Source organism: Ochotona curzoniae, unplaced genomic scaffold, assembly GCF_017591425.1.
Source record: "Ochotona curzoniae isolate NIBS_2020 unplaced genomic scaffold, NIBS_Ocur_1.0 contig_50, whole genome shotgun sequence".
NCBI lineage: Eukaryota > Metazoa > Chordata > Mammalia > Lagomorpha > Ochotonidae > Ochotona > Ochotona curzoniae.
This window is the reverse complement of record NW_024466446.1, coordinates 4,843,475-4,870,823: the sequence shown is the minus strand read 5'-3', so window position 1 is coordinate 4,870,823 and position 27,349 is coordinate 4,843,475. Positions and strand designations below refer to the sequence as shown.

Here is a 27,349-nt window from a genome sequence, read left to right as displayed (position 1 = left end):
TCTCCCTCCCGGCGGCGTCCGCGGCAGCATGAAGGGCGCCCTGGGGAGCCCCGTGGCCGCGGCCGCCTCCGCCGCGATGCAGGAAAGTTTCGGCTGCGTCGTGGCCAACCGCTTCCATCAGCTGCTGGACGACGAGTCGGACCCGTTCGACATCCTGCGCGAGGCCGAGCGCCGGCGCCAGCAGCAGCTGCAGCGCAAGCGGCGCGACGAGGCGGCGGCTGAGGCGGTGACGGTGGCCGGGGCCGCAGCCGGCAGCCGTGGCGGCGTCCGGAGCCCGGCCGGGGCCTCGGGCCACAGACCCGGCGCGGGCGGCGTCCGGAGGGAGTCCCAGAAGGAGCGCAAGAGCCTCCCGGCCCCCGGGCTGCAACAGCCGGACAGTCCCGGGGGCGGCCCGCAGCCGCTCGGTACGCACGGTCCTCCTGTGTGGGAGAAGGAGGTCGCCCCTCTGCCGTCCCCCGACCATGGTGGGGCTGGGGTCCCCCGTTCCCGAAGGAAAGCGACTGTCGGTCCCCTTGAAGGGGGCGCAGAAGGAGAGGCCGCTCTCGGGAGTCCACGCTGCTCGGGCGGAGAGCGGGGGCGGAAAGAGGGGGGTCTCCTCCCAACCCTTGGCTAGGCGCGCGAGGGGTCGCCGCGACCCCGGGGCTTCAGACGGCGAGGCGGCGGCGACCTCCGTCCATCCGCCCCGGAGCCGGCGGAGAAGGAGTGAGGGAGTCTCGGGGGGCTCTGGGCGAGAGGAGGCGCTCGCGGGGGGAATGGGGGGTGTTCCGAGGCCTGGCCAAGGTTGGCAACCCAGTGGGTGACGCCGGACGGGGCGCCGCGCAGGTGGACGCACCTGGCCCCTCGGCGCGATGGCTGCGGGCGTCGGCTGTGGGGTTAATGGCACAGGGGTTCCTCCCAGGACAGGCTTCTCCAGCCTTTTGCAACGGGAACCGTCCCAGTTCTCCGAAGCCCCCCGGTGCCACCCTTTCCTAAACACGAAGCGGGGAGCCCACTCCCCACTCCTTGGGGTTTGCTGAGAGCCTGTAGTCCTACTGCGTGCGGTTCAGCTCGGTTTGATTAGCTTGGGTTCTGCTAAAGGAGCATCCCGGCTTATTGAAGCAAGGTTTGGGGCTGTGACTTGTGCGACCAGGTAGGTGGTGAGCTGCAGGCTAGCCATTTTATGAGTTTACACAATCTGCAAGACTGGAGATAAATTTTAAAAATATGTGTCTCCTGTTTTTCTCTTACATAAATAGAGTGGCAGAAAATTCAGGAAGGCTAAACTTTTCCTCTCCCGTTTAAAAGCAATGGAAATAGCCCATCGTCTCGGAGGATGTGAAATGGCCAACGAGTGTGGTTAATGTGTTTAAAAATTAAAATAGGGTACAGTTGTGTCCCGGGAGTGTTAAGACCCTTCTGAACCAAGTGAGGCTGCTCTTTCCCCAGTTGTTAACACTTTGCATGCATTGGTGCAGAGCACGCTCTCCTTTAAGGTAAAACAGCCGAATCTGGGTTGCAACCTACTTTAGCTCGGGGTTGTGGTCAATTACACCTCTTTTTTCCTGTGGGCCCCTGGTGCAGGTGATCTGACTTTTGAGGTCCTCACTAAACAGTTCCAGTTGTTCAGTTGTGTGCTTTTTTGTTGTTAGAATGGAAATTTTGTCATTCTAGGGTTTTTTTTTCTTTTTCCAGTATTATTACTTCAGGAACAAATAGCTAATTAATTCCTGTTTATACGGTTGATGTACTGAATCTGTCTGTGTTAGGGAGGTATTTTCTCAAAGCTGTGTCATGCTGGTTGGTTTGAAGGACCATGCTTTTGTAACATTCAAGCTGTTAAATCTCGTTAGGCTGATATGAGTCCTTAGTGTTATCAGCCAAACAGATCTGACAGATCATGGAGATGTCTGTTAATGCCATAAAAAATGGGAATATCATGAGATCTTGTTCCATGGAAACATAGATTTATGGAGTCCTTGGCTATCTAATGATATACATGAATCCCGGGGCAAAGCTTGTTCCTGAAATTTGGTTTTGAAGTTGAGTCGGTCAGCTTTGCTTTTCCTACTATTTCAGCCACAGCTCAGCCGTGTTTCGTAGGGAATCTCACTGCAGATTTTGTAGCGTTCTGTTTGAGCCTGTGAACTTGGATTCCGATCCGTGGTCAAACTGCGTGCGCCAGCCCTTTCTTGGAGAGAACTGCAGTGTTTGCGTTGTCTGCTTGGACTGCTGACGCAGCGCACGGAGACAAGCGGGCTCAGTGGCAGTCGGGCTCGCTTGGGACTCGGTTGTGGAGAGCACATTGGACAGTGGTTAACTGACATGTTCTGGGAGGGGAGGCTTGGGAAGAGGATGACATTTTTTGCGGGGCAGTTGCAGTTATGATGATGCTTGTAAATAGCCAGGCAGGTTTTCAAGTTTTGCATAAGCTTTGGAGGAGACTTTCAAAGGTAAAGGATGCAGGACATGGGATATTTTTTCACTTTTGAATGGCACATTTCAAACTATTGAGACAATTACAAAATAACCCAGAGAGTACAAAGGAGATGGAACAAAGTACCTAAGTAATTCTGGATTACAGTGGAAATGAAAGATTGTGTTAGAATGACAGGTTCCAAGTAGAAAATCTAAAATCGTTGTCTGTGTATATACACACACATATATATTACATATATATTACATTGAAGGGAAAGCATTGTTACTGTTAATTTCCTGATAACTGTGTCATGTTCTGTTAGTTTGAACTTGTTAGAGAATTGATTTTCCTAATGACATTTGCTAGCCTGTATTTGCACACTGCTTCCAGGTTGAGCGCTTGCTACCACACGCGCCCTCAGGATGCTTGTGCAGTGGAAGCCTAATGCTCTTCCTCCTCCTCCAGGAACGTTCAGAGTGCGACCTCAAGGCGGGATACAATTGGACTCACACACTTCTAGTTTATGGGGCACCAAAAGCACAGCAAACTGAACTTAAGCTCTGTTGTGCAACTTGCCACATTAAAAAAGCAAACCATTTGTGAGCAAGAAATATAAGTTGCAATAACTGCTTACATGGGAGAAGAATCCTGCGGGTTCAAAAATGATCCATTAACTTTAAGTCAGACATTTGATGGCCGTACAACCCACGTGAGTGATATTGTTCCACTAACTTTAAGTTGGACATCCGATGGCCACACAACCCATGTGAGCGACACACAGAGCAGTCACAGCTGCTACAGTGAACATTGCCCGTAATGTCTGAGATCTTTCAAACACATGCAAAAGAACTTGACCTTGCTGGCAGAGGAGTGAAGTAGCAAGAGTCGTTCACAGCAGGTCGGCCGACTCTTAGCTGGTTTGGCGCGTAAGCTTCACTGAACATTTTCAATACAGCCAAACTAAAGGGGATGAAAGTAAAGTCCCAGGAGACAGAGGGGAAGAGCAGGGTGACCCGAGCGCTCTGGCCCCCCTGGCCCAGCTCCATGTTTGCTGGGCTCTCAGTGGACACTCAAGATGTTTCCTTCAGTAGTGACTGGCCCGTGGCTGAGTTGACACATTCCCGCTCAGGCTCGTATTTGAGAAGTTAGATTCCAAATGTAGAAACCCCATCAGAGAGCAAGCAGAGCTTTGTAAAACAAACTCTATACTGCAACTATTTAAACACAAAAACCTTACAAAGCTGTTGATAAACCACAGTTGCCCTTGATTTATGTGCAGTTGGTTCGCTAAAGTGATAGTCTGAAATGTAGGGTTTTTTTTTTCGCCTGGGTGAGACTTTTGTTGTTGTTGCTAGATTTATTTTTATTAGAAAGCCAGATTTTATTAAAGATTTATTTTTATTATTTTTTCATTGGAAAGGCGGATATACAGAGAGGAGAGACAGAGAGGAAGATCTTCCGTCCGATGATTCACTCCCCAAGTGAGCGCAACGGGCCGACACTATGCCGATCCGAAGCCAGGAGCCTCTTCCGGGTCTCCCACGCGGGCGCAGGGTCCCAAAGCGTTGGGCCGTTCTCGACTGCTTTCCCAGGCCACAGGCAGGGAGCTGGAAGGGAAGCGGGGCTGCCGGGATTAGAACCGGCGCCCATATGGGATCCCGGGCGTGCAAGGCGAGGACCTTTAACCACTTCTGCCACCGCGCTGGGCCCTAGAAAGCCAGATTTACAGAGAGAAGGAGAGACAGAAATATTTTCTGTCCATTGGTTCACTCCCCAAGTGGCCGCAGAGGCTAGAACTGAGCCATCCAAAGCCAGGAGCCAGGAGCTTCTTCCAGGTCTCCCACGTGGGTACAGGGCTTTCCCAGGCTACAGTCAGGGAGCTGATGGGAAGTGGAGCAGCCGTGATAGGAACTGGCGCCCATGTTGGATCCTGGCAATTGCAAGGCAAGGATTTAGCCACTAGGCTATCACCCTGGGTCCTGGGTGGGACATTTGTATCATGTGTTTTTTTTTTTAAGCTCACTTTCATGAAATGTATGGAAACACTTAATAGCATAGACTCCTAGATGTCCTAGTGTTGCTGATGATTGATGCCTGTCGTTATAGGCTAGAGCTGGTGTGGTTTTACACTTTCTAGGTCAAGGGAAAGCATAAGCAAGATCAGTAGTGAAGTTTTTACTAAAATGTGGTAGACTCCAGGCAGTCAGATTATCAGCAGCTTTTGGCTTTGCCATTTTGCATTTTTCTATGACCTGGATTTCTAGAAGAGGGAAATGTAACATTTCACACTCCTAGCACGGTGTCATGTTCCAGTTCTCTGCTTTGGTTTCCCACTGGCAGGCCAGAAGCGAACTCTCAGAAGAGGGGAGCAGCAAGGCTGGAGCGACAGCCGGGGCCCAGAGGTGACAACGCCCGACAGAGCGGAGCGGAGACCCTACCGGGAATATCGTCCCTATGAGACCGAGAGGCAGGTGGATTTTACAGCGGAGAAGTTTGCAGATGAAAAGTAGGTACTGCACTCCTTGGTGGGGGGCAGGGCCAGAGCCAGGGGGATTTCAGAAAGCCCTTAGCCGTTGGGGCCCTCTTGGCGGGGCACCGGTCCTAGGAGCATTTTGTCAATTTAATTAGCAAATTGTATCACCTTAGGTGACAAGTGAAAGATCTCACATTTATCTCATAGTCATTCATGAGGCGAGAGAAGATTGTACAGTGAAAACAGGAATGATTTAGTGGTAACCATGAAAAGCATTGTGAAAATACATAGGCACGAGTAGAACTGACTCCTCTTGCTTTGACGTGCTGCTTTGGGGTTAGGGATATAGTGTCGGTTTTGAGTGAGCATGACTAACTGGACTGCATGAAAAGGGTGCATGATGTGTAATACCCACTGCTGGCTCCCTTGATTCTTTTAGTAGTAGTGTCAGCCACGTGCTGGTGCAGTGCCACGTCACTCCTGAGCTGTCCACGTCCCCACCTGTCCGCAGGTAGCGGTTATCTGTGTCTTACTCATGGCACTGGCAAGCTGGGCGCATGCTGCCTGGAGTTGGTGCTTGCCCAGAAGCCTGTATAGTGCAGGATGTAGGTGAGACAGGACTGGCTGGTGAGCACGGTTAAGGGCAGGTGCCGTTGGCCCTGGCTGTTTTCTGGGGGTTGGTCCCAGGACCCTGCACGTCCCGAGGTCCCTGATTCATCCTTCAGTGAAGTGGTACAGTGTTCACATAGAACCTGCACACAGCCTCCCATAGACTCAGGGCATCTCTAGGGTTGTTTTTTTTCAACTTTGTTTTTGTGAAGATCTATTCCTATTGGCAAGTCAGATAGAGAGAGGAGGAGAGACAGAGAGGAAAATCTTCCATCTGATGATTCACTCCCCAAGCAGCCACAATGGCCAGAGCTGAGCTGATCTGAAGCCAGGAGCCTCTTCTAGGTCTCTCACACACCTGCAGGGTCCCGAGGCTTTGGGCTGTCCTTGACTGCTTTCCCAGGGCACAAGCAGGGAGCTGGATGGGAAGCGGGGCCGCAGGGCTTAGAACCAGTGCCCATATGGGATCCCAGCGTGCCCAAGGCGAGGACCTTAACCGCTATGCTATTGCACTGGGCCCACAGGGTTTTTTTTAATCATATGAGAATGCCTCCTTAATCCCAGACATGTAACATGTATGTCCTAAGGACATGATGCAATAATCAAACTTACTGACAATGATGCAGTACTGGTGACTGATTCTCTGAACCCTGAAATCCACAGATTCATCAGATCTCCCTAACCGTCCTGGTGATGTGCTTCCGGTGGAGGTTACAGTCCAGGAATGTGCATTGTAGTCACCCTTCTTTACTCTGGAATAGCATGTGTGTCTTTCTCTTGACATTGAATATTTTTGTTTACTTCTGCATTTGAGAGGCAGAGAGAAAGTAACAAGGGGTTGGAGGTGGGACCTGCTGGGAGCCAGGAACTCAGCCCAGCTCTCCCAAGTGGGTGGCAGGAGATCCACTTGGGCCACTGTCCCCGCCTTCCCAGGTCCACGTTAGCAGGAAGCCAGAGGCAGGGGCTGGAGCCAGGAGTGGAGTCCACACCCCGCAGCATGCCCACAGGAGCATCCGAATGGTGTCTTCTCATAGTTTACTGCTGGTCACTTAAAGTCAACTCCAGTTTAGAAAGAATGAATCAGATCTTTACAGCACCCCCTCTTCCCCTTTCCAGAAGGAATTCTTTTTTTAAGTGTGCAGTAAAAATACACACACCATGAAGTGTGCTGTTGTGTTCCTTGAAGCGTACTGCCCACTGGCAGCAAGTGGCTGTTCCTGTCCTGCCATCACTCCAGACCTTCTCATCCACCCAAAGCGATGCGGTGAGCCCCTTCAACTCTAAGACCCCGTCCACGCCGTGGTGTCCGTCTCCTGGGGTTGCTCTGAGAACAAGCCTGGCAAGTGCATTAAGCAGCATGTGAGGCTCTGATGTCAACTCCCTTTGTCCCACTTGGGAATTTATCTCAGATAAAGCTTAAAGTGGAGGGCCTGTTTCCCCAGTGCTTGCCACCCTTTTAAGATTGATTAATTAGAAAGAGTCCAGTCCACTGATTCACTCCCCAAATGGCTGCAGGAGCCGGGGCAAGGCCAGGCCAAAGCCAGGGGATTCCTCTGGATCACCTCCATGGGTGCAGGGCCTGAAGAACTTGGGCCATCCTCTGCAGCTCTCCTGGATGCATTAGCCAGGGAGCTGGATGGAAGTGGAATAGCCGGGGCATGAACTAGTGCCCAGACAGGATCCCAGCGCTTTCAAGGCAGGGACTTTGGCCAGTAGACGACCATGCCGGGTCCCAGAAGGTGTATTTTTAAGAAATCTCTAGGAAGTAATTGAGGATGTTTAATTGGAGACCTACAGAAATAAGTGAAGGAAAGAGGAGATGGTTGAAGGGATTAAATGTCCCAGAGCATGCAAGGCTATTTTAGGGCCAGCGTCTACCCCTGCTTTAGCAAGTTGGTGTGGTGTGGGGTGTGACCTGGGTGTCTGGATGTGGGCCTGGCTGACTGGGACACTGTTTTCCTCTTAGGGTTTTGCCCTTCATTTTGCTCTCCATTTTTGTGTATCATTCTCTTCAACTTCCTGCTTAAAAGTTTGCTGTAACTTTTCAGTTGTTATTGTTCCAGGATTTGTTTTGGACATTGCCTGTATTTTAGAATCAGGTTAGGAAGATTTCTGTTTGGGAATCTGGTTTTGGCTGGGTTAGTGGGAGAAAGAAAAGCCAATTTGGAGAAGTTATTTAGAAGGATGCTTCCTGTAAGAGACTGGCGTAAAGTAAGCATCCTACTCCAGTATTTTCCAGAAAAGAAGTATAGAGTTTGTATCTTTTTTTTTAAAAATATTTATTTTTATTTTTATTGGAAAGGCGGATATACAGAGAGGAGAGACAGAGAGGAAGATCTTCCGTCCGATGATTCACTCCCCAAGTGAGTGCAACGGCTGATGCTATGCCGATCCGGAGCCAGGAGCCTTTTCCGGGTCTCCCATGCGGGTGCAGGGTCCCAAAGCTTTGGGCTGTCCTTGACTGCTTTCCCGGGCCACAGGCAGGGAACTGGAAGGGAAGCAGGGCTGCCGGGATTAGAACCGGCGCCCCTTGGGTTCCCGGGTGTGCAAGGCGAGGACCTTAACCATTGTGCCATCGCGCTGAGCCCGTATATTTTTTTTAATAAAGTTGTTTTTTTTTTTTTAATTGGAAAGGCAAATCTATAGAAAGGAGATACAGAGGGAAAAATCTTCCATCAGTTGGTTCACTTTGCCAAGTGGCTGTAACAGCTGGAGCTATGCTGATCCAAAGCTAGGAGCTTCTTCCCACATGGGTGCAGGGTCCCAAGGCTTTGGGGCGCCCTTCACTGCTTTTCCCACAAGCAGGCCACAAGCAGGGAGCTGGATGGGAAGTGGAGCAGTCAGGATACAAACCGGTGCCCATATGGGATCCCAGCGGTTAAAAGGCGAGGATTTAGTCACTGAGCCATCATGCTGGGCCCATATCCTTTTTTTTTTTTTAAGATTGTTTATTGTTATTGGAAGGATAGGTTTACAGAGAGAAGAAGAGAAAGATCTTGCATCCTCTGGTTCACTCCCCAAGTGGCTACAATGGCTGGAGCTGAGCCAATCCATAACCAGGAGCCAGGAGCTTCCTCTGGGTCTCCTATGCAAGGTCCCAAGGATTTGGGCCGTCATCCGCTGCTTTCCCAGGCCATAATGTAGGGAGCTGGATGGGAAGTGGAACAGTGGGGACGTGAACTGGCAGCCATATGGGATCCCAGTGCATGCAACATGAGGATTGCAGTCCCTGAGCCATCATGCCGGGCCACGGAATTTGTATCTTTTTTTCCTCACGTGGAATAGCGGCTTTTTCTTGTAATATTTCTAGCTACAGAAGGGGATTGCCACATGCCTCTGGTGCTCGTGTTTGAGCCAGTTTGCTTTTAAAAGGGTTTTATTTTGTTGTGAGAGTTAGAGGAAGAGAGAGGAAGGAGAATGTGTGTGGATTCTGCACCACGTTTGGATATTTTCCATCCTAAATGAGAAAGTGTGTGTGTGTGTGTGTGTGTGTGTGTGTGTGTGTGTGTGTGTGTGTGTGTGTGTGTGTGTGTGTGTGTGTGTGTGTGTGTGTGTGTGTGTGTGTGTGTGTGTGTGTGTGTGTGTGTGTGTGTGTGTGTGTGTGTGTGTGTGTGTGTGTGTGTGTGTGTGTAGGGGAAGAGAAGCCAGGAAAATTAGTGGTTGGCAAATGATGTGTGGGGGTCCAGTGGCCCTTTCCAGTTTATTTTCACTTCGTGTGACAGAGAGGCAGAGCTTCCATTCTCTGGTTTCCTCCCCAGATGCCCACAGCTGGAGCTGAGCCACAGGCCGGAGCTGGGAACTGGGATCTCAACCTGGATCTTGCACATGGGTGGCTAAGTACTGGGGTGTGACCTACTGCCCAGCAGGGTCCCGTGGTAGGAATCTGGAATCAGAAACAAAGCTGGGACCAACATCCAGGCTTTTTGATATGTCTGTCCTTCAAATGACAATTAAAACACCTCGTAAATGTTTTTTTAAAGATTGATTTACTTGGAAGATTGATTTAAAGGGAGAGACAGAAAGAGAAGTTCCATATTCTAGTGTACTGCCCAGAACTCCACAACAGATGAGGCTGGGCCAGGCCAAAGACAGGAGCCTGAGACTCCATCACTGGAGTGTCCCACGTAGGGACAAGAGGCTCAAGCATCTGGGCCATCTTCTGCTTCCTTCCCGGGTGCCTAAGCAGAGAGCTGGGACTGGAATCGGCATTCCCCGGCATGTGGCTAGACAGTTGCTGAGCCCACTGCACCACAGCAGCTGGCTTCTGAAGTGACGTTTTTGACCGTGTGACTGTCGCTTGTCTCACACCTGTAGTGGTTTCTGACAGCTTTTCCCCACTGGCCCGGGTACTTCCCTGAAGTGACGTTTTAAAAACTGAAGTCGCCGTAGGCTTTAACTAAGAGGTTTTCAGCTTTTCCTGGAAGAATACGTGTAGTAATGGGATGGAAGTCAAGTGGTAGCCAGTCAGCGTTGTTACTTACCACCTGGCCGTGTGTCTGGGAGAGACTGAAGAGGGACCATACTTTGAAACTTTTCCATTTTTCTTGTTATACAAATCATTGCAAACGTAGCTACAAGATTTATTACGACAGAAATGAGCTGTAGAGTTCCTTTATCTAAAGTGGGCATTTGACATGTGGAAAATGGAACTTGACATCCAGAAAAAAGGAACCCCTCTACCCAGAGAAGGGTGGTGGCAGTCTGGGACCCACCCACTCCGTGCTCTGCGTCTTCACCCCTAGGGGCAGGAGAAGGTCATTATGAGAAACTAAAAATGACTGGAGTTGTGGGCCCAGCATGGTAGCCTAGTGGCTACAGCCATTGCCTTGCAGGATCCATATGGGCGCCAGTTTGTATCCTGGCTGTTTCGCTTTCCCCGAGTTCCCCTGCCTGTGGCCTGGGGAAGCAGTAGAGGATGGCCCAAGGGCATACAGCTGCGTGGGAGACCTGGAAGAAGCTTCTGACTCCTGGCTTCGACTCAGCTCAGCTCAGCTCTGGCTGTTGTGGCTACCTGGGGAGTGAACCAGAAGATGGAAGATCTTTCTCTCTGTAAATCTGTCTTTCCAATAAAAATGAATAAGTCTTTTTTTTTTTTTTTTAGAAAAATAAGACTGAAGTTGTGAGGGACTCAGCAATCCTCAGTATTGGTCCACCGTTGTGAGTTCTCAACGCCAGCCTCCCTTCCACTATCCTGTAGCCCTAATGTTTTGGATTTTTTTTCCTGTTACCCAGTTCACGGCTCTTTGTTACACCCCTGTCTTGCCAGACCTGCTGAGAGATTCGAGAGGCCGTTGCGAGGGCGTGGAGGCCCGAGAGGGGGCGTGCGGAGCAGAGGCAGAGGTGGTCCAGGGAACAGAGCCTTCGATGCTTGGGACCCGAGGGGGAAACGAGATTTTGAACGCTATGGTGCAAATGAGAAGATGTAAGTTTCTTTGTGTTCTTTGCACTTAAGGAGATGTGCTTATCCGCAGTGCAGAGCGGATGCGAGATGGGGCTTGGTCCGCTGAAGCCCGGATGCTGTCAGAGCGGCTCGTGGGGGATGCGGAGATTGGGTGCGGGACAGCTTCCATCTGAGGGCTGTTCATTCTCTCTCCCCAGAGCGGTCAGACCTGGGCATCGGGGAAGGACAGCAGTTGTGGAGTGCCTTGAGTGGCCTCTGAAAGCTAGTCGCCTTTGCTTCTCTCAGCAGGGGTGTCCCCCATGTTCTGTGTGTCCAGCAGTAGAAATAGTGGTTGAGCTTTCAAAAATGCTTGTGTGTTTAGCTTTGAAAGGCAAGGTGTCAGGAAGAGAGGGTAGAAGGGGAAGGAGGGCGGAGGACGGGAGTTACCTTTGACCCACCGGCTCGCTCCCCAGACGCATGCAGCAGCCAGGGCTGGGCCAGGCTCAAGTCAGGAGCCCGGCACCCCATCCTCTCCTGGATAGCAGGATGCAGTAACGGGAAGCCACATTGGAAGCGAGCCGTGGGGGCTCAGACTGGCACCCTGATGTCAAACGCACTCTTGGAGGCAGCACCGGTTGCTGTACCACACCACCCACCCTCAGCGAATTCACTTCTAAAGACAAGTTTTCTGTTTCATGATGAGCTTTGCAACTGCTTTTAAAATTCTGTTATTTGGGGCAAACAAACTTGGGACAAATGCGCACACATACAGGTGCCCATGCCTTTGAATGCTGTTAATTTTCTGGATAACCAGTACTTTCTGTGGCTTCCCAAAGCTTTTATCATTCCTTGATGTTGCGGAGCACAGCTCAGCCCCAGGTCTCACCTGATGGCACAGTGGGTGTCTCTGAGGCTTCGGGGGGCACCAGGACTGTGCCAGTTTTGCTAGTTAGAATAGGTCTTTGCTTGGCTGTTTCTGTTAGATATTGTTGGCCGAGGAGCAGTGTGGTACAGTAGGCTTTTTACAAGTTGGAGGGCTCCAGGGACCCCAGATTCTACTCTACTTTTGAAGAAAAGAAGCTTTTTACATGAAGTGTCTTAAAAAAAAATCATTGTGCTGGGGCTGGCATTGTGGCATAGCCAGTAAAACCTCTGCTTGCAGTACTGGCACCCCATTTGAACACCAGTTACTATGTGATATCCTGGCAGATGCAAGGCAATTTTTGTATGGCATATATACATTTTTAAGATTAATTATTTTTGAGCCTGGCGCAGCAGCCTAGCTGCAGCGAAAGTCCTCACCTTGAATGCTCTGGGATTCCGTACTGGTGCCGGTTCTGATCTCAGCAGGCCTGCTTCCCATTCAGCTCCCTGCCTGAGGTCTGGGAAAGCAGTCGAGGAAGGCCTCAAGTTTTGGGACCCTGCATCTGTGTGGGAGACCCGGAGGAGGTTCCTGGCCCTGGCTTCAGATTGGCTCAGCACCGGCCATGGCAGTCAGTTGGAGAGTGAACCATCGGACGGAAGATCTTTCTTTCCTCCTCTTTCTCCTCCCCTCACACAAGTTGGGATCCCTTATGGGCACTGGCTAACCCCGGTGTCCTGCTTCCCACCCAGCTCCCTGCTTGTGGCCTGGGAAAGCAGTCGAGGACGGCCCAAAGCCTTGGGACCCTGCACCCACATGGGAGACCCAGAAGAGGCTCCACTTTGAATTGGCTTTGAATTGGCTCAGCTCTGGCCATTGCGGCCTCTTAGGGAGTAAATCAGTGGATGGAGGAGCTCTCTCTTCCTCTTTGTATCTGTCCAATGAAAATAAATTTAAATAAAAAAGAAGAGCAGGATTTGTTAAGGAAATTAATGTTATAAAAAAGTTAATGTGGATTTCGGTATTTATTGCATCAAAATAAACTTAAGATTTTAACTGCATTTTCAACAATATTTTTGAAATCTCGTATTTGTGGTTCTTTTTATTGAAGATATTTAAAAAAATTTTTATTGGAAAGGCAGATTTACAGAAAAGAGGAAAGACAGAAAAAGATCTTCTTTTTTTTAAAAGATTTATTTATTATATTTTTGAAAAGGCGGATATACAGAGAAGTGCAGAGACAGAAATATCTTCCATCCGATGGTTCACTCCCCAAGCGGCCTCAACGGTTGGAGCTGAGCCAATCCGAAGCCAGGAGCTTCTTCTGGGTCTCCCACGTGGGTGCAGGGTCGCAAAGCAGGGTCCTCGACTCTATTCCCAGGCCACAGGCAGGGAGCTGGATGGGAAGTGGGGCCGCTGGGGTTAGAACCAGTGCCCATATGGGATCCTGGCACGTTCAAGGCGAGGACCTTAACTGATACGCTACTGCGCCAGGCCCAGAGAAAAAGATCTTGCATCCACTGGTTCACTCCCCAAGTAGCCACAAAGCCAGGGCCAAGAGCATCCTCTGGGTCTCTCACACTGGCGCAGGGTCCCAAGACTTTGGGCCATCCTTGACTGCTTTGCCAGGCCACAAGCAGGAAGCTATATGGGAAGTGGGGCAGTTGAGATTAGAACCAGCACCCATATGGGATCCCAGTGTGTGCAAGGTGAGGGATTCAGCCACTGAGCCATCGTGCTTGGTCCTATGATTCATTGTATTATTTGGAATTCTCCAGGATAGGTAGTTTTGGATAAATTTTTCTGATCATTTACAATCTGCTCTTAAGGTCATTCAGGGGTTACTACCATGGTGTGTAGGTTAAGCCTCCACTTGTAGTGCCAGCATTCCATATGAGCTCTGGGTCAGGTATCAGCTGCTTTGCTTCTGTTCCAACTCTCTCTAATGTGCCTGGAAAAGCAGTGGAGAATGGCTTAAGTTCTTGGGCCCCTACACCCATGTAGGAGACCCAGAAGAAACTCTGGGCTTCTGTCTCCACAACAGCCCAGCTCTGGCCATTGTGGCCATTTGGGGAGTGAACCAGTGGATGGGAAAGCTTTCTGTCTGTCTGTCTGTCCTTCTTTCTGTGTAAATCTGCCTTTAAAAAAATTATGCTCATTCATGGAAGCTCCTATTTTTTTTTAAGATTTATTTATTTTTATTGGAAAGGCAAACATACAGATAGGAGAGAGACAGAAAGATCTTCCGTCGTTGATTCACCCCCAAATGGCCGTAAAGGCCGGAGCTGAGCCAACCCAAAACCAGGAGCCCGGAACCTGTTCAGGTCTCCCAGGCAGGTGCAGGGTCCCAGGGCTTTGGGCCGTCCTCCACTGCTTTCCCAGGGCACAAGCAGGGAGCTGGATGGGAAGCAGGGCAGCTGAGACATAAACTGGTGCCCATATGGGATCCCGGTGCTTGCAAGGTGAGGACTTTAGGCACGAGGCTACCACGCCAGGCCCGAAACATCTATTTCTTCATGAATATTTTCCCAGTTTTGCTAACAAGGTGCATAGGTAAGCAATTCAGGCCATGTTCTTACCTTGTGTTGCTGCCCTTCCTTGAAGCTGTGTCCTAAGTAAAAGGATGTTAAAGCATGTTTTCTCAATTTTTAACATTTATTTATTCATTTGAAAAGCAGTGTGAAAAAGGGAGGGAGGGAAGGAAAGCGAGGGGGAGAGGTATCCATTGGCTCACCTCCCAGATGCTCGCTGGGGCTGGGCCAGCCAGGAGCCGGGGACCCGTCGTGGTGTGGTGGCAGGGGCCCCAGTGTCTGGGCCACCGTCCACTGCCTTCCTGGCATGTAGCAGGGAGCGCATCAGCAGTCTGCAGAAGCCAGTGCCTGAGCTGGCCCTCTGACAGGGAATGCACGCGTGCCCGTCTGCTGCTTTGGTTCCTCGACTAATTCTGTTGGGACGTGGGTGTAAGCAAAGCTGTGTGACTTGGGCTCCCCTGTCTTTCAGTGACCCGGAGCAGACCGCCGCAGCAGAGGAGACCGCAGTCATGGACGAGTCCCAGGCCATCCTGGAAGAGGAGAGCCCAGCCAAGTAGGGTGTTCCCCTCCTTCTCCCATGGGTGGGTGGGCTGGTAGCTCAGCCCTTGATCATATCACAGAGTGAAGGCGTTAATGGCTCATGGTCAAACTCATGATTAGTTCAGATAATGTGTTCAGGAGTCCTAATGATCGTGACTGGCTCAGATTCTAGTGTCTTGTCCTGTGCCCACAGCCTCTCTGCCACCGCAGCTTGCTCCTGTCACGAAGTCCCGTCTCTTCTCTGAGCTCTCCTGGCCCATCCTGCTTCTTGACTTCTTTTGCTCCTTAAACCACCTTGCCCTTTGAACTTCCCATTGAGCCTTGCGACAAACCAGTCTGTCTCTTGGGTGCCTTCCCTCCCCTGCTGCCCACACACCGAGCCTGGCTGGTCCCAGGGCAACCCACCAGGGGCCCTCACCCAGGCATGGCACCTGGTTTCCTGGGCTCACTCCAGCACTGCTGGAGTCTTTCCTGTCTCCTCAGCACCCTGCCCCTGTCCCCACTTTGTCTTGTCACGTCATCCTCACCCAAACATCTCCTGAGTCTGCTGGATCCTGTGTCCCAGCAGCGGGTGCCATCAGACAGAAACATGGCCCTGCCCTGCCCCACAACCCCCGCTCCTTGCCACCGTGGCAGCTCAGCCCCTGCCCCCAGTGCCATCCCTCGGCACGAGTAGGCACTTGTGGTCCATGCTGTACGCATGCTCAGTGTCTCCCTCGGGAAACCCTCCCCTCTTGACCCCCTGAGTCAGTGCACTTTCCCTCGTGTCCCCCATCAGCCCTGCTCCGTGCCCCGCTGGCCGGCCTCTGTCTCCTGACCTCTCAGCAGCAGCCGATTTGGCTGGCAGCTTTCCTTCTCCTGGTCTCGGGCTCTGAGCTAGGCCACTTCTCCTGCTAGTGTCTTAGAGGATTGTGTGCCCGCTGTGTCGTATCACTGGCACACCATCCCTCCAGTTGCACAAACCAGAAACCTAGGAGTTGTCCCTGGAACTTCCCTCGTCCCACTCCCTGCTTCCCTGAACCTCTGGTCTGCTCCAGTCTTGGGTTTGTGCCCGGTCCACCTGCCAGCTCCAGCTGACCTCACTGTGGCTCCCAGCCTGGCCAACCCGCAGCTTACTTACTGTACTCTAATGCCTTTCTGATCACGTGCTCCCGCTCCTCCCTCAGACCCCAGGGGCTTGTGGCCTTTTTCTACCCCTTGTCTTTAACTGTCCACTCACACACGGCTGGCTCTTTGTGAGCCTCCAGGCTCTCGGCCTTCTCTGGGTTCACATGTGGCCCTTATTTCATGTCCTCCATCGCGGCTTTGTCCCACCCCCACCCATGCCTGCCCTACAGCCTTCACAAGTGTCATCCCCTGCCACTGTGAGCATTCTACAGGTTTTTTTTTTTTCCATTTTTGTAAAATGCGAATAATAAGGAACCTATTCAAGGCTTGTTGTTGATAGTCTAACAATAATTCTTTGAACTGGTCACCCTGAAAGACCTGCTGGTGTTGGTGACTTGGTGCTGTCGTTGCTGCCTGCGCTGTCCCAGCAGAGCAGACCGGCCGTCTCCCCTTGTCTGCTGTCACTGCAGCCGAGTGTCTGGCGCTCAGAGCTGTAGGTGCTGCACAGGAAAGTGGCTGTGTTACCTCGGCGACACACTGTTCCGGCACTGCCTCATCACATTCGAAAATTCCCGCTATTTCCACTAACATGGTTCTAATTGTTTCCCAAGTTGAAATTAGGCCAGTCTCCAGGAACTCCATGTGATGGTTCGTATTGATTGAGCAGTCCAGCTGGAGCGGCCAGCCCAGTGCGCACACAGCCTGCCTGTTGCTCAGAGATGCTGGCTTGTGTGTCTAACGCCCTCTCCCCTCAAGCACACAGCGCAAACCGCAGGCATCTACCTCGAATTGGACACACTTCACGCCAATCATGTGCCCTTCCACCTTCTTGTTGTCACATAGCGTTCTGCCATCTGAGGGTGCTGTGACAACTTCTCGGGTTACGTTTCTAAGAAAAATCTTAGGTTAATCAAGGACTTTCTGTGTATCTATTTCTGTTAACTGCCACACTGTCTTCATGCCATTGAGACAAAGGGTCAGATAAAACACCTTAAGGTGACCTGGCCAGGTGCCGAGGCCAGATTTGAAGTTGTGGTATACACCTTGGCGCTGTTGACTGCTGTGAGCGGTGGGAATGGTCAGAAGTGGCTGTGAGGTGGCCTTGCTGCTAACAACAGAGGGGACGTGGGTTCTGTGAGCTCAAAGATTCCCTGCTCTTGCGTGTGGAGCAGTGGCTCCCTTCATTTCTTTAATCAATCGATTAACTTCATAACAAATACTGAATTTTCTTTAATATTCGTTATAGAGTGATGGGATGGGGCTTGCAGACTCTTCCGGGCCTCCGGGAGAGATGGAGAAGGGAGAGTAGAGAAAGTGGTGTGTGTGGTGGGGGGCAGACGACCTTAGGGGCGGGGACTGGGATGGCTATGGATGGTGCCTTGGTGTGGGCAAAGGAAGCCCTGGGGCTCACTGCGTAAGAGGATACGTAGTCTGGCTGTCCTTCCCGGGGTTCCTTGTTCTCTGTGGAAGGGCTAAGGCCTGCTGGTTACCCATTTCTGCCTCGGTGTGTCCCCAGGGCTAGGTGCTTTCCGTGGAACTTGGCCTGAAGGGCCATGCGCTTGCCTCTCGCCGCCCTTTCGAGAGGTACTTAGGTCTTCTGTTGCACCAAAGGAGCTGTTTGGCTTGTCTTGCTCGTGCGTCTTCTATGTTCTTTGTCCTTCTCTGCAGTCAGCAGCAGGGGTGGCCCACTCCCACAGCAGGTGCTGGATGTTCCCTGAGATTGGGGAGCCCATTGGTCTAAACACTCATGCAATTCAGGGGACCCACTTGCAGCCAGGTCACTGTACCTGGCTCAGGTTCTTATGTTCCTTGGCGGGTGCTGTAACAGTCTGGACAGCTGCCTGCCCTGTCTCCTACATGTATCTGTGGGTGTGTTGGCCTGGTCTGGTCTGAGACTATTCCAGAACCCCTTCCAGAACCCCTCAGTCCCAGTTCCCACAAGTGCTGGTGAGTGTGCCACTCTGCCCTGGCCCACCATGCAGCCTCAGCTCCCACATGAACCCTTGGAAGGTACAGTGGCCTAGTCAGGGTAACCCCTTGAATCCCTGCTAGGGGTCCCCAGACCTTCCTCTTCAGTGTAGCAGCAAGTGCCATGGGCCAAACCATCCCCTGTTCTACGCCTGATTCTTTGCGCCGGCAGTGGGTGCCCTGTCCTGGTCAAGGCAGTGCTCCAGAACTCCTGCCAGGCTGGCCCCAGACGCAGCCATTGGCAGGTGCTGCAGCCTGGCCCATATTCCTTTATTAAGTAATAGCTTTAGTCTCTTCCTTCCTCCCCATCCCTTCCTCTCCCTCTTTCCGTTTTTATTATTATTATTATTATTATTATTTAGATTTATTTATTTTTATTGGAAAGGCAGATTTACAGAGACAAGGGGAGACAGAGGCCTTCCATCTGCTGGTTCATTCCTGAAATGGCTGCATCGTTGGGAGCGGAGCCAGTTTCTTCCAGGTCTCCTGTAAGGCTTTGGGCCATTCTCTTTTGCTTTCCCAGGCCATAAACGGGGAGCCGGATGGGAAGTGGAACAGCTGGGACATGAACCAGTACTCATATAGGATCCTGATGCTTAGTTGTGCCAGATTTGCCAATTGAGCCATTGTGTTGGGCTTTTTGTTCTTTTTTTCCTCCTTTTTAAAATTAATTTATTTTTACTTCAAAGGCAGAGTTACAGAGAAGGAGAGACATTTGGGATTTACTCCTCAGTTGGCTGCGCTGGCCTGAGCTGAACCAATGCCAAGCCAGGAACATGGATCTTCTTCCAGATTTCTCCACGTGGGTGCAGGGGTGGAAGGCTTTGGGCCAGCCTCCATTGTTTTTCCCAGTAGCCGCAGTAGGCTTAGCCTACTATGCCACAGCGCTGGCCCCTGGGTTGGTTTATACCTTCTTGGTGCTTAAAGTGGCCCGCTTTCTTGGGCAGAGGGACTGTGTGGGAAATTGCTTCCTGCTCCTTTTAGTACACACATTCTCCCTTTCTGGCAAGAATACTGCTCCCAGCCCCAGGCTTCCTAGTCTGTGTATACTCCACGCTTCAGACTCGGCCAACTTTTCCAAGGATTCATAAACTCTAATGTACTTTAAAAAATTTATTTATTTTTAATGGAGAGGCAGACATACAGATAGGGGGAGAGACAGAGAGCAAGATCTTCCATCTGATGATTCACTCCCCAAGTGGCAGAAACTGCAGGAGCTGCTCCAATCTGAAGCCAGGAGCTTCCTCCAGGTCTCTCAGGCAGGTGCATGGTCCCAAGGCTTTGGGCTGTCCTTGGCTGCTTTCCCAGGCCACAAGCAGGGAACTGGATGGGAAGTGGTGCTGCCAGGATTAGAACCCATATGGGCCAGCGTGTGCAAGGCGAGAACTGTAGTCACTAGGCCACTTTAATATACTTTTAATAGAACAGAAAATGTAGAGACCGGGCCTAGGTGCCCCATCCAGTAGGAGCGTATTTCATTTTTTAAGAGGCTGGCAGACACTCCTCTATGGGAAGGTAGGAGCCAGGTCCACCTGGCAGTGTGGTGTTTCTGTCACCACAGCAGGCACCTGGCCCTGACCGGCGCTGCTCACATATTTTCACGCTATCTTTGTAAAGCTGCTTTAATGAAGAACTCTCATTTCAAGCTTCTCTCCTGTTTGTAGGGCATCCCCAACCATTGGCGGAGCTTGAGGATGTAACCACCCCCTCTTACAAGACAACGTGTGAGCTCAGCCCGGGTTTTCAGCTCACGTATATGGTGCAGACTTCTACCTAAAATTCCTTACGTTGGTTTCTCCCTCTCGCATCCTGGAATTCTTTCTTCTGCACACGAATCACCAGCGACGTGATTACACACGAGTGGCCACGTCTGTGGTTTAAAACTCTCTGAAATAGTTTCCCTTTGTGGTGATGGCGCTAACTTGGTATTTAGGTTAATTTGATTCATTTTACTTCCAAGTTTCAGAGACTGAATTTTAACTCAGATCTTTTATAATTATGTAAACTAGTAATATGTTTCTAAGTCTGGAAGACGTGGTATTTGCAACTAGTTTCTATTCCTGTTTCTTCCGGCTGTATATTGCAGTTTTTTTTTAAAAAGCTGTGTGTATGTATATATATATCTGTGTGCCTCCACACGTCTTGAGTGAATCACAGCGCCATGTCCTCCACCGTAGCCAGGAAGTGTGCTCATGCAGCATCCAGGCGTGGGCCTCAGCCCCTTTCACGCTTTAATCCTTTCAGAGTGTGTAATCCAGTGGCTTTGAGTGCTTTCGCAGCGGCATGCACTCTTGTTCCAGTGCATCTTCTTCCACAGGAAACCAGTCCTCCCCCGGCCCCCTCTCCGCACGCCTGCCCACTGCCGCTCTGCTGCCTGTCTCTGAACAGGGCAGCTCTCTGCAGCAGAGGGAAGTTCTTGCGCCTGCCTGTTTCACCTGGCGTTCTGTTTTCCAGATCTGTAGCCCGTGTCTGTACTTTGCTTTTATTTGCCAGAGAATCCCAGAATCCCATATCTTGTGTAGCCATGCATCAGATGATGGACATTGAGGCTGCAGTCACTTGGTACACGGCTGGGAATATCTGTCTGAGTTTTCACGTTCACAGATGTCGTTTCCCTTGGGGAAGTTGCAGCACAGCATGCCACGTCTGTATTAAGGCTTTTCAAGAACTGCCAGACTTCTCCCAGTGGACCACACCATTTACATCCTCCACAGTGATGAGCATGGTCTCCGATTCTCTGCAGCCCATTCAGACCTATTAAACGTCTTGGTGTGGATTGCTGTAATTCTTTGTGGTTTTGATTTACATTTCTCTGGTGGCTAACAATGTGGTCTTATTTGCTGTTTGTTTTTCTTATTTGGAAAAATATTCAGATTCTTGACTTCTTTTAGTTGGATTATTTTTTTCAACATGAAAAAATTAATTTGGGCCCGGTGCGATTGTCTAATGGCTAAAGTCCTCCCCTTGCATGTACTGGGATCCCATGTGGTCACCACTTCTAATCTCAGGGATCCAGCTTCCCATCCAGCTCCCTGCTTCTGGCCTGGGAAAGCAGTCAGTGATAGGCCAAAGCCTTGGGACCCTGCACCTGCCTGAGAGACCTGGAAGAAGCTCCTGGCTCCTGGCTTCAGATTGGCTCAGCTCCAGGCACTGTGGGTGCTTGAGTGAATCAGTGGATGAAAGATCTTTTTCTCTGTATATCTGACTTTCCAAAAAATAAAATAAATATTGAAAAATGATAAATAAAAATTTATTTGTGGGGCTGACGCCTTGGTGAAGTAGGTTAAACCTATGCCTACAGTGCTGGCATCCTATATGGGTACCAGTTCATGTCCTAGCTGATCCAATTATGATCCAGCTCGCTGCTGATGCACCTAGGAAAAGCAGCAGAAGATGGCATAGGTCCTTGGGCCCCTGCATCCATACGGCAGATGAAGCTCCAGGCTCCTGGCTTTAGATTGGCCCAGCTCTGGCAGCCATCAGGGGAGTGAACCAGTGAATGGAAGATCTAGCTCTCCATTTCTGTAAATCTACCTTAAAAACAAATTCATTGTGAATTATAGGTACAAATTAGGAATGTGTTCTCCCATTTAGAGTTACGTGGGTTTTCTTTTTGTTTTTTTTTTTTTTTTTTGAAGAGATTATTTGAAAGGCAGAATTATGGAGAGGAAGAGTGAGAGAGACTATTTGATCTGCTGGTTCACTCCCCAAATGGCTGCAACTGCCAGGACTGGACCAGGAGCCAGGAGCTTCCAGGTCTCCCAAGCAGGTGCTCGGGCCTGCACACGTGGGCCGTTCATGGTCGGCTGCCTTCCTGGGTGCAGTAGCAGCAAGTTAGAGCCGAAGTGGAGCAGCCAGGACTCGAACCCACACCCACATCGATGCCAGCATCACAGCTGGTGGCTTTTTCTCTATGCAACAATTCCTACCCATGGCCCTATGTCTTATGCCCAAATATTGCATTGTTAGCTCTTGTATGAGGTAAGGGTTGGTAAAACTTCATTTTTTTTTTTTTTTTGCATGTGGATATCTAGTTATCCTAGCAGCATCTGACAAAAGGACTTTGTTTTTTCCCTCTGAGTTGCCTATGGCATCCTGTTATTTATAAATTTACCGACCACTGATAGGAGAATTTATCTCTGAATTCTCTTCTTCTAATCCATCCCTACCTTCCATTTTCCTTTTCAACTCACTAATTTAAGGACATTTAGAGAAACACATTTGTGACCCTCTATACTAAAACTTCCATTCATGGTTTCTTGCATCTGATTTCAGATAGCTTCTCCTTTTTCTTCGGCAATTACTCATGTTGTCTGAGTCGCCATCTGGGAGGCAGTGCTGGCAGAGACGTATGACGCGTGTCCCTTGGGTAGTGACGTGCCCGTCTTTCACAGACCTCCTCGGCACAGGAAGTGTTAGTTGGCAACGCTGCCTGAGATCACGCAGTTAGAATGCAGACATGACCCCGCTGACATCTGAGCTGTGTTAGCACACGGCTGTGCTTTGAAGCACACATTTCAGTCCTGTTAAAATCCTTTATCTCTACAGAGTTCCTGAGTTGGAGCTACAAGAAGAAACTCAAATTCAAGAGATGACCTTGGACGAGTGGAAGAACCTTCAGGAACAGACCAGGCCAAAGCCCGAGTTTAACATCCGGAAGCCAGAATCCACTGTCCCCTGCAAAGCAGTGGTGATTCACCAGTCCAAGTACAGAGAGGATGTAAGTCCATTCAGCTTTTTATTGGAAAAGCAGACCTGGTTCACAGAGGACAGAAAGCTCTTCCAACTGCAGCCTCACTCTCCGAGCGACCGTAACAGCCCGAGCTGAGCCAATCCGAAGCCAGGAGCCAGGAGCCTCTTCCAGGTCCCCCACATGGGTGCAGGGTCCCAAGGCTTTGGGCTGTCCTCGACTGCTTTCCCAGGCCAGAAGCAGGGAGCTGGATGCAGTCAGGACACGAACCACTGCCCATATGGGATTCTGGCACTTGCAAGGTGAGGACTTAGCTATTGAGCCATCGGTCTTGGCCCTGAGATGATTTAAGCCTTGACGTGGCAGAGACAGGGAGTCCATGCTGCTACCGGGTTAGAAGTGAAATAGGCTTCTCCACTTCCGTTTAGAAGGTACAGCGGTAGCCACCCGAGTGAGCAGAGCATGTCATTTGACTGTATGTTTATGGTCTGTCCGGAAAGGAGTTGCAGCATGCTCCTTTGCTGCTTCAGGGAAAGGCAGAGTCCAGTGCAGCCACCAGGGGAGTGAGCGCCTAAAGGGCAGCTGCTGCTGCTTCTCCCCGCAATGTTCCTTCAGCTGTCACTTGGTGCCTGGTGAGCGTGGAAGCTGGGTTGCAGCTTCGTGCTCTGCGGTGCCTTCTGCATGTTGGGGCAGCGGCACGGAGAGCAGCAGGTAACCCCGGACAGCGCAGTGAGACCCCATCCGGGGCCGCTGTGTGAGCCCCTCACTGCACCTCGGCTGCTCAGGGGAGCCCTCAGGATTTGTCTTGTTGTCGATGTTGATTTTTGTATACTTGAATGGTAGCGTGACGGAAAGAGGCAAATTGATCTCCCACCCACTGACTTCTCCCCAAGTGCCCACAGCAGCTGGGCACTGGAGCTCGGCCAGAAGCCTGGAGCCCCACGTGTCATCTGTCCCTCACTGCCCCTCACTACTTGCTGTGTGTTTATCCTTCACCCCAGGGCGTGGGCCTCTGCTTGGTCGTCTAACACCTGTGCTGTATCTGCTCTGTGAAGGGGGCATGAGTGTTGAACATGAAGCCTGAAGCAAGCATAGGACCCAAAGAGACTGATGTGCTCCTGGATGCTTCATTCCACTTGCTCAGGTTATTTAGTTTTTAAAAAGTTGTAGGAATGGGACCCACCGTGGTAGCCTAGTGGCTAAATCCTCACACCGGGATCCCACAAGGGCAGCAGTTTGTATCCCAGCAGCCCTGCTTCCCATCCAGCTCCCTGCTTGTGGCCCGAGAAAGCAGTCAAGGACAGCCCAAAGCCTTGGGACCCTGCACCCACACGGGAGACCCAGAAGAAGCTCCTGGCTCTTGGCTTCAGATTGTCTCAGCTCGGACTGTTGCAGCCACTTGGGGAATGAATCATCGGATGGAAGATCTTCTCTGTCTCTCCTCCTCTCTGTGTATACGACTTTCCAATAAAAAAAAAATGTTTAAAGCAAACAGTTGCAGGAATGGTTATCTTCACAGCACATGGGAAATCCTCATCCGGGGTCACTGACACGCTTCCTTCCTTACCCAGCGCTGCCTGGCTGGTTTTTAAAGACAGAGTAACAGAGTGATAGAGAATCTTCCATCCACTGGTTCACTCCCCAAGTGGCCGCAACAACTGAGGCTCGGTGAGGTGGGAGCCAGGAGCCGGGAGTTTCTACATGGCTGCGGGGACCTAAGCACTTGGTTGCTCTCTGCTGCATTAGCAGGGAGGTGGATCCGAAATGGACTCGAAGTGCCCTTCGTCAGGATGTTGTCCCTAGCAGCAGCTTCGTGTGCCGTGCCGCGGCGTTGGCTCCCGGATGTTCCTGCATCCCCCTTCATACTGTACGCAGAGATTTTTTAAAATGTGGGTGAGCTCTGTGCACGCACAGCCAACAAGCGCAGTGCCTTCTAGAACGTCTCTACGCTCTGACTCAGAAGGCACAAGCTCCCTCTCACTCTGGGCGGGTGACACTTCTTTATCAAAGCAGTCATCGTAAGCAGATCAACAAAAGCAACAGAATTAATCCTTGGAGCACAGCAAGATGCGCTGGCTGCTACTCATGTAGCAGCAGCACATGTCAGATCCTGCCTGTTGAACTGGCGGCTGTTTGGTTTCACTGGAAATCCTTGTGAGCTCTGAGGGATCTGGGTTCGAGACCACTGACAAGAACAGGTGGTGCCTCTCCTTAGCCCAGCCCTTGCCCAGGGCCAGCTGGGGGTCCCGGGGCACAGTGCCCCCTTGCGGCTGTCCAGGGCTGTGTGGGAGATGTCATTGCTGTGTTTGTTGCAGATGGTAAAGGAAGACTATGAGGAGGACTCCCCTGTTTTCCGGAAAGCTGCCAACGACATCACATCCCAGCTAGAGATTAATTTTGGTAACCTCCCTCGTCCAGGCCGCGGAGCCAGAGGTGGCATCCGGGGTGGCCGGGGAAGGGTCCGGCGCCCAGAGAACTGTGCACCCAGAGCTGAGGTGGCGGTAGGTGTTTGCGTCCGAGTCCTGGGCGGGTGGGCAGGGCCCTGAGGGAGGGATCGCAGGAGGCCGCTGGGCCCTGTGCCATCCGAGAACTCCAGGCTAGGCAGAGTCTGCTCCAGGGCAGGACCCTCCCGGTCCCGGGTTCTGAAGGACAGGCCTGCCTTCCTCCCTGCCACTGCGTCTGTGCCGTCCCTCAGTGGACAGAAGTCCTGTCTGCTCCGGCTTGTCCTCAGTTACTGCGGCCGTATTCTCAAACTCCTGCAGCAGTGAGGACTGGGAGCGCAGAACTCCCAACTGGGGCTCACAGGCCGACAGAGGCCCAAGCACTTGAACCATCTGTCACTCGCCACCTCCTGGGCACGTGAGCAGGAAGCTGGACTCGGGACTGGGGCTGAAATGTGACCCTCGGGTCTCCTGTGTCCCGGGCTGTCCACGGTTCCCTCAGGGCTGAGCACAGGGCTTAGTGTGCAGTAGGCGCTGTGTAGATGCTCTATGCAGGTAGATGTTCTTGTGGGGCTGTCAGTGCTGGGCCAGTGCCTATGGCTGGCTCTCCTGGGTACACAGGTGCCCAGTTGGAGAAAGGAGCCATGTGCGAAAGGGTCACTTATGGTTACTGCCAGCCATGGGCCTCGCCCACTGCTCACTTTCCATGTCTGTGTCCCCCCACCTGCAGAGAAGCTTTTCTGCCAGGACCTTCTCTCCCACAGACCCGAGCTCTGCTGCTCCATCACCTGGGATGTGGGTGGTGTGGGCCCCAGGTCCCAACATGCAGGTGACCCCTGGCCCCAACTCCTTGCTCAGCGTGCACTGTGTGCCAGCTACATCTCTGTGCTGGGTGCAGCAGCAAGGCCGTGTGGAGGCAGGGGCCCCTTGGGCAGGAGCTGCGGGAAGACGTGCCTTCGCTGCCAGGCGATGCCCCTGTCATCTGAGGAAGCCACCAGGGGCCTGGGACTGCAAGCGCCACTGACCTCAGACCTCCCTTCTCTCGCAGACCCACGACGTGGCTCCCAACCCCGACGACCCTGAAGACTTCCCTGCTCTGGCCTGAGGTGCCCAGCTGGCGGTGCGGACAGCGTGCACCAGCACTGGCGAGGCTGTGGGAAGAGAGCCGGACTCTGACAATAGATGTTGCTTTTCCCCGGCGAGCAGGGATTTGGTGCGCTTTGTTAGCTCCGAGTGGTGTGGGATGTGGCCTTTCCCATCCGGGAGGGACAGCTGCTGTGGGAAGCAGGTGCAGGCAAAGGCTCGGGGCACCTGCCTGCACGCACACTCGCGGCTGTCCCCTAGCGTGGAGGAGACAGGCGTGACCGGCCCAGCTTTCATAGCCTGACCCTCACAACACAGCTTTGCACCTCGGCCTCAGCAGGGACGCTCCTCTGGAGTGCATTTAAGCAGTGAATTCGACGTGCTGTTGTGCGGCCACTGGCGAAGCAGGCAAAGTACTGAATTAAACTACCTCGTGGTGTGTGTGGGTGACACACACTCTGTGTGGGTGTGCACTCAGTGTGTGGCTGAGGATGGAGTCCGTGAGTTTGATGGGTAGCCCAGGACCCCCGCCTCCCTTCCCTCAGAGCCCCCTGCTGCGGGACCAGCCCAGCGGGCAAGCATGAGCAGCAGCCCTGTGCAGGCTCCCCGCCCCGCGTGGCCCGTTCTGAGCTGGTCCTCTTTACCGGGAAGTTTGGGACTAAGCTACCCATCACCCCGAGTTCCCCACAAGATAGCAGAGCTGAGATGTGGGGGCACAGTATGTTGCCTCCGAGCCTAGGGGCGTGGGAAGGGCTGGGTCCACCCACCATTTCCCACCACTACCCTGAGTCCTCCCAAGTGGCAGAGCTGAGATGTGGGGGCCTAGCATGTCCCCCCACACCAAGCCCAAGGGTGAGGGAAGGGCTGGAAATGCCCAGTATTTCACTGAAGCACCTGCTGAAGCCACCTGCCTGTTCTCATGGTCATATGCTCTTGGCAGAACTGGACCTCAGCCCAGGCTGTCCTTTTCCCCCACCCTCCTTTGCTTGCTCCACTATCAGGTGGCCTTGAACTGAAACCCATGTACAAATAAAGGTTTATTCCCCCCGGTGTGCACGCGGGAAGCTGATTCCTCTGAGTTGCGTCCCACCCTAGCGAGCAGCAGAGCTGCCGTCCGTGGTGGCCTGCCCTTGATCTTGTCTGTGACCGAGCTGCTGGGTGCTAACGGGCAGTAACGGTATTGTTTAGTCTCTGCCCGTGGAAAGTCTGGTGAAGGAGGGTCAGAGCCCCTGGCTTTCATTGTGCCCTTTCTAGATGGTTCTCCGTCATC

General features: G+C 51.8%; 1 protein-coding gene across 1 annotated transcript; it reads left to right on the top strand.

Annotated features, from left to right (window-relative positions):
• The first annotated feature begins 28 nt into the window (after positions 1 to 28).
• Positions 29 to 26,640, top strand: HABP4 (hyaluronan binding protein 4). The gene is made up of 7 exons (XM_040988733.1): positions 29 to 404; positions 4,736 to 4,901; positions 10,744 to 10,899; positions 14,720 to 14,803; positions 22,414 to 22,585; positions 24,871 to 25,056; positions 26,045 to 26,640. Exons 1-7 carry the CDS (start codon positions 29 to 31, stop codon positions 26,099 to 26,101), a joined length of 1,197 nt encoding a protein of 398 aa, XP_040844667.1. The 3' UTR covers positions 26,102 to 26,640.
• Positions 26,641 to 27,349: the final 709 nt, after the last annotated feature.

What these genes read in the sequence shown, in the direction of transcription:
- HABP4 (XM_040988733.1), top strand. Translation starts at nt 29, where the DNA reads ATGAAGGGCGCCCTGGGGAGCCCCGTGGCCGCGGCCGCCTCCGCCGCG. An exon ending in GGGCGGCCCGCAGCCGCTCG is followed by an intron (nt 405 to 4,735) that starts GTACGCACGGTC and finishes TCCCACTGGCAG; the next exon opens with GCCAGAAGCGAACTCTCAGA. An exon ending in AGTCCAAGTACAGAGAGGAT is followed by an intron (nt 22,586 to 24,870) that starts GTAAGTCCATTC and finishes TGTTTGTTGCAG; the next exon opens with ATGGTAAAGGAAGACTATGA.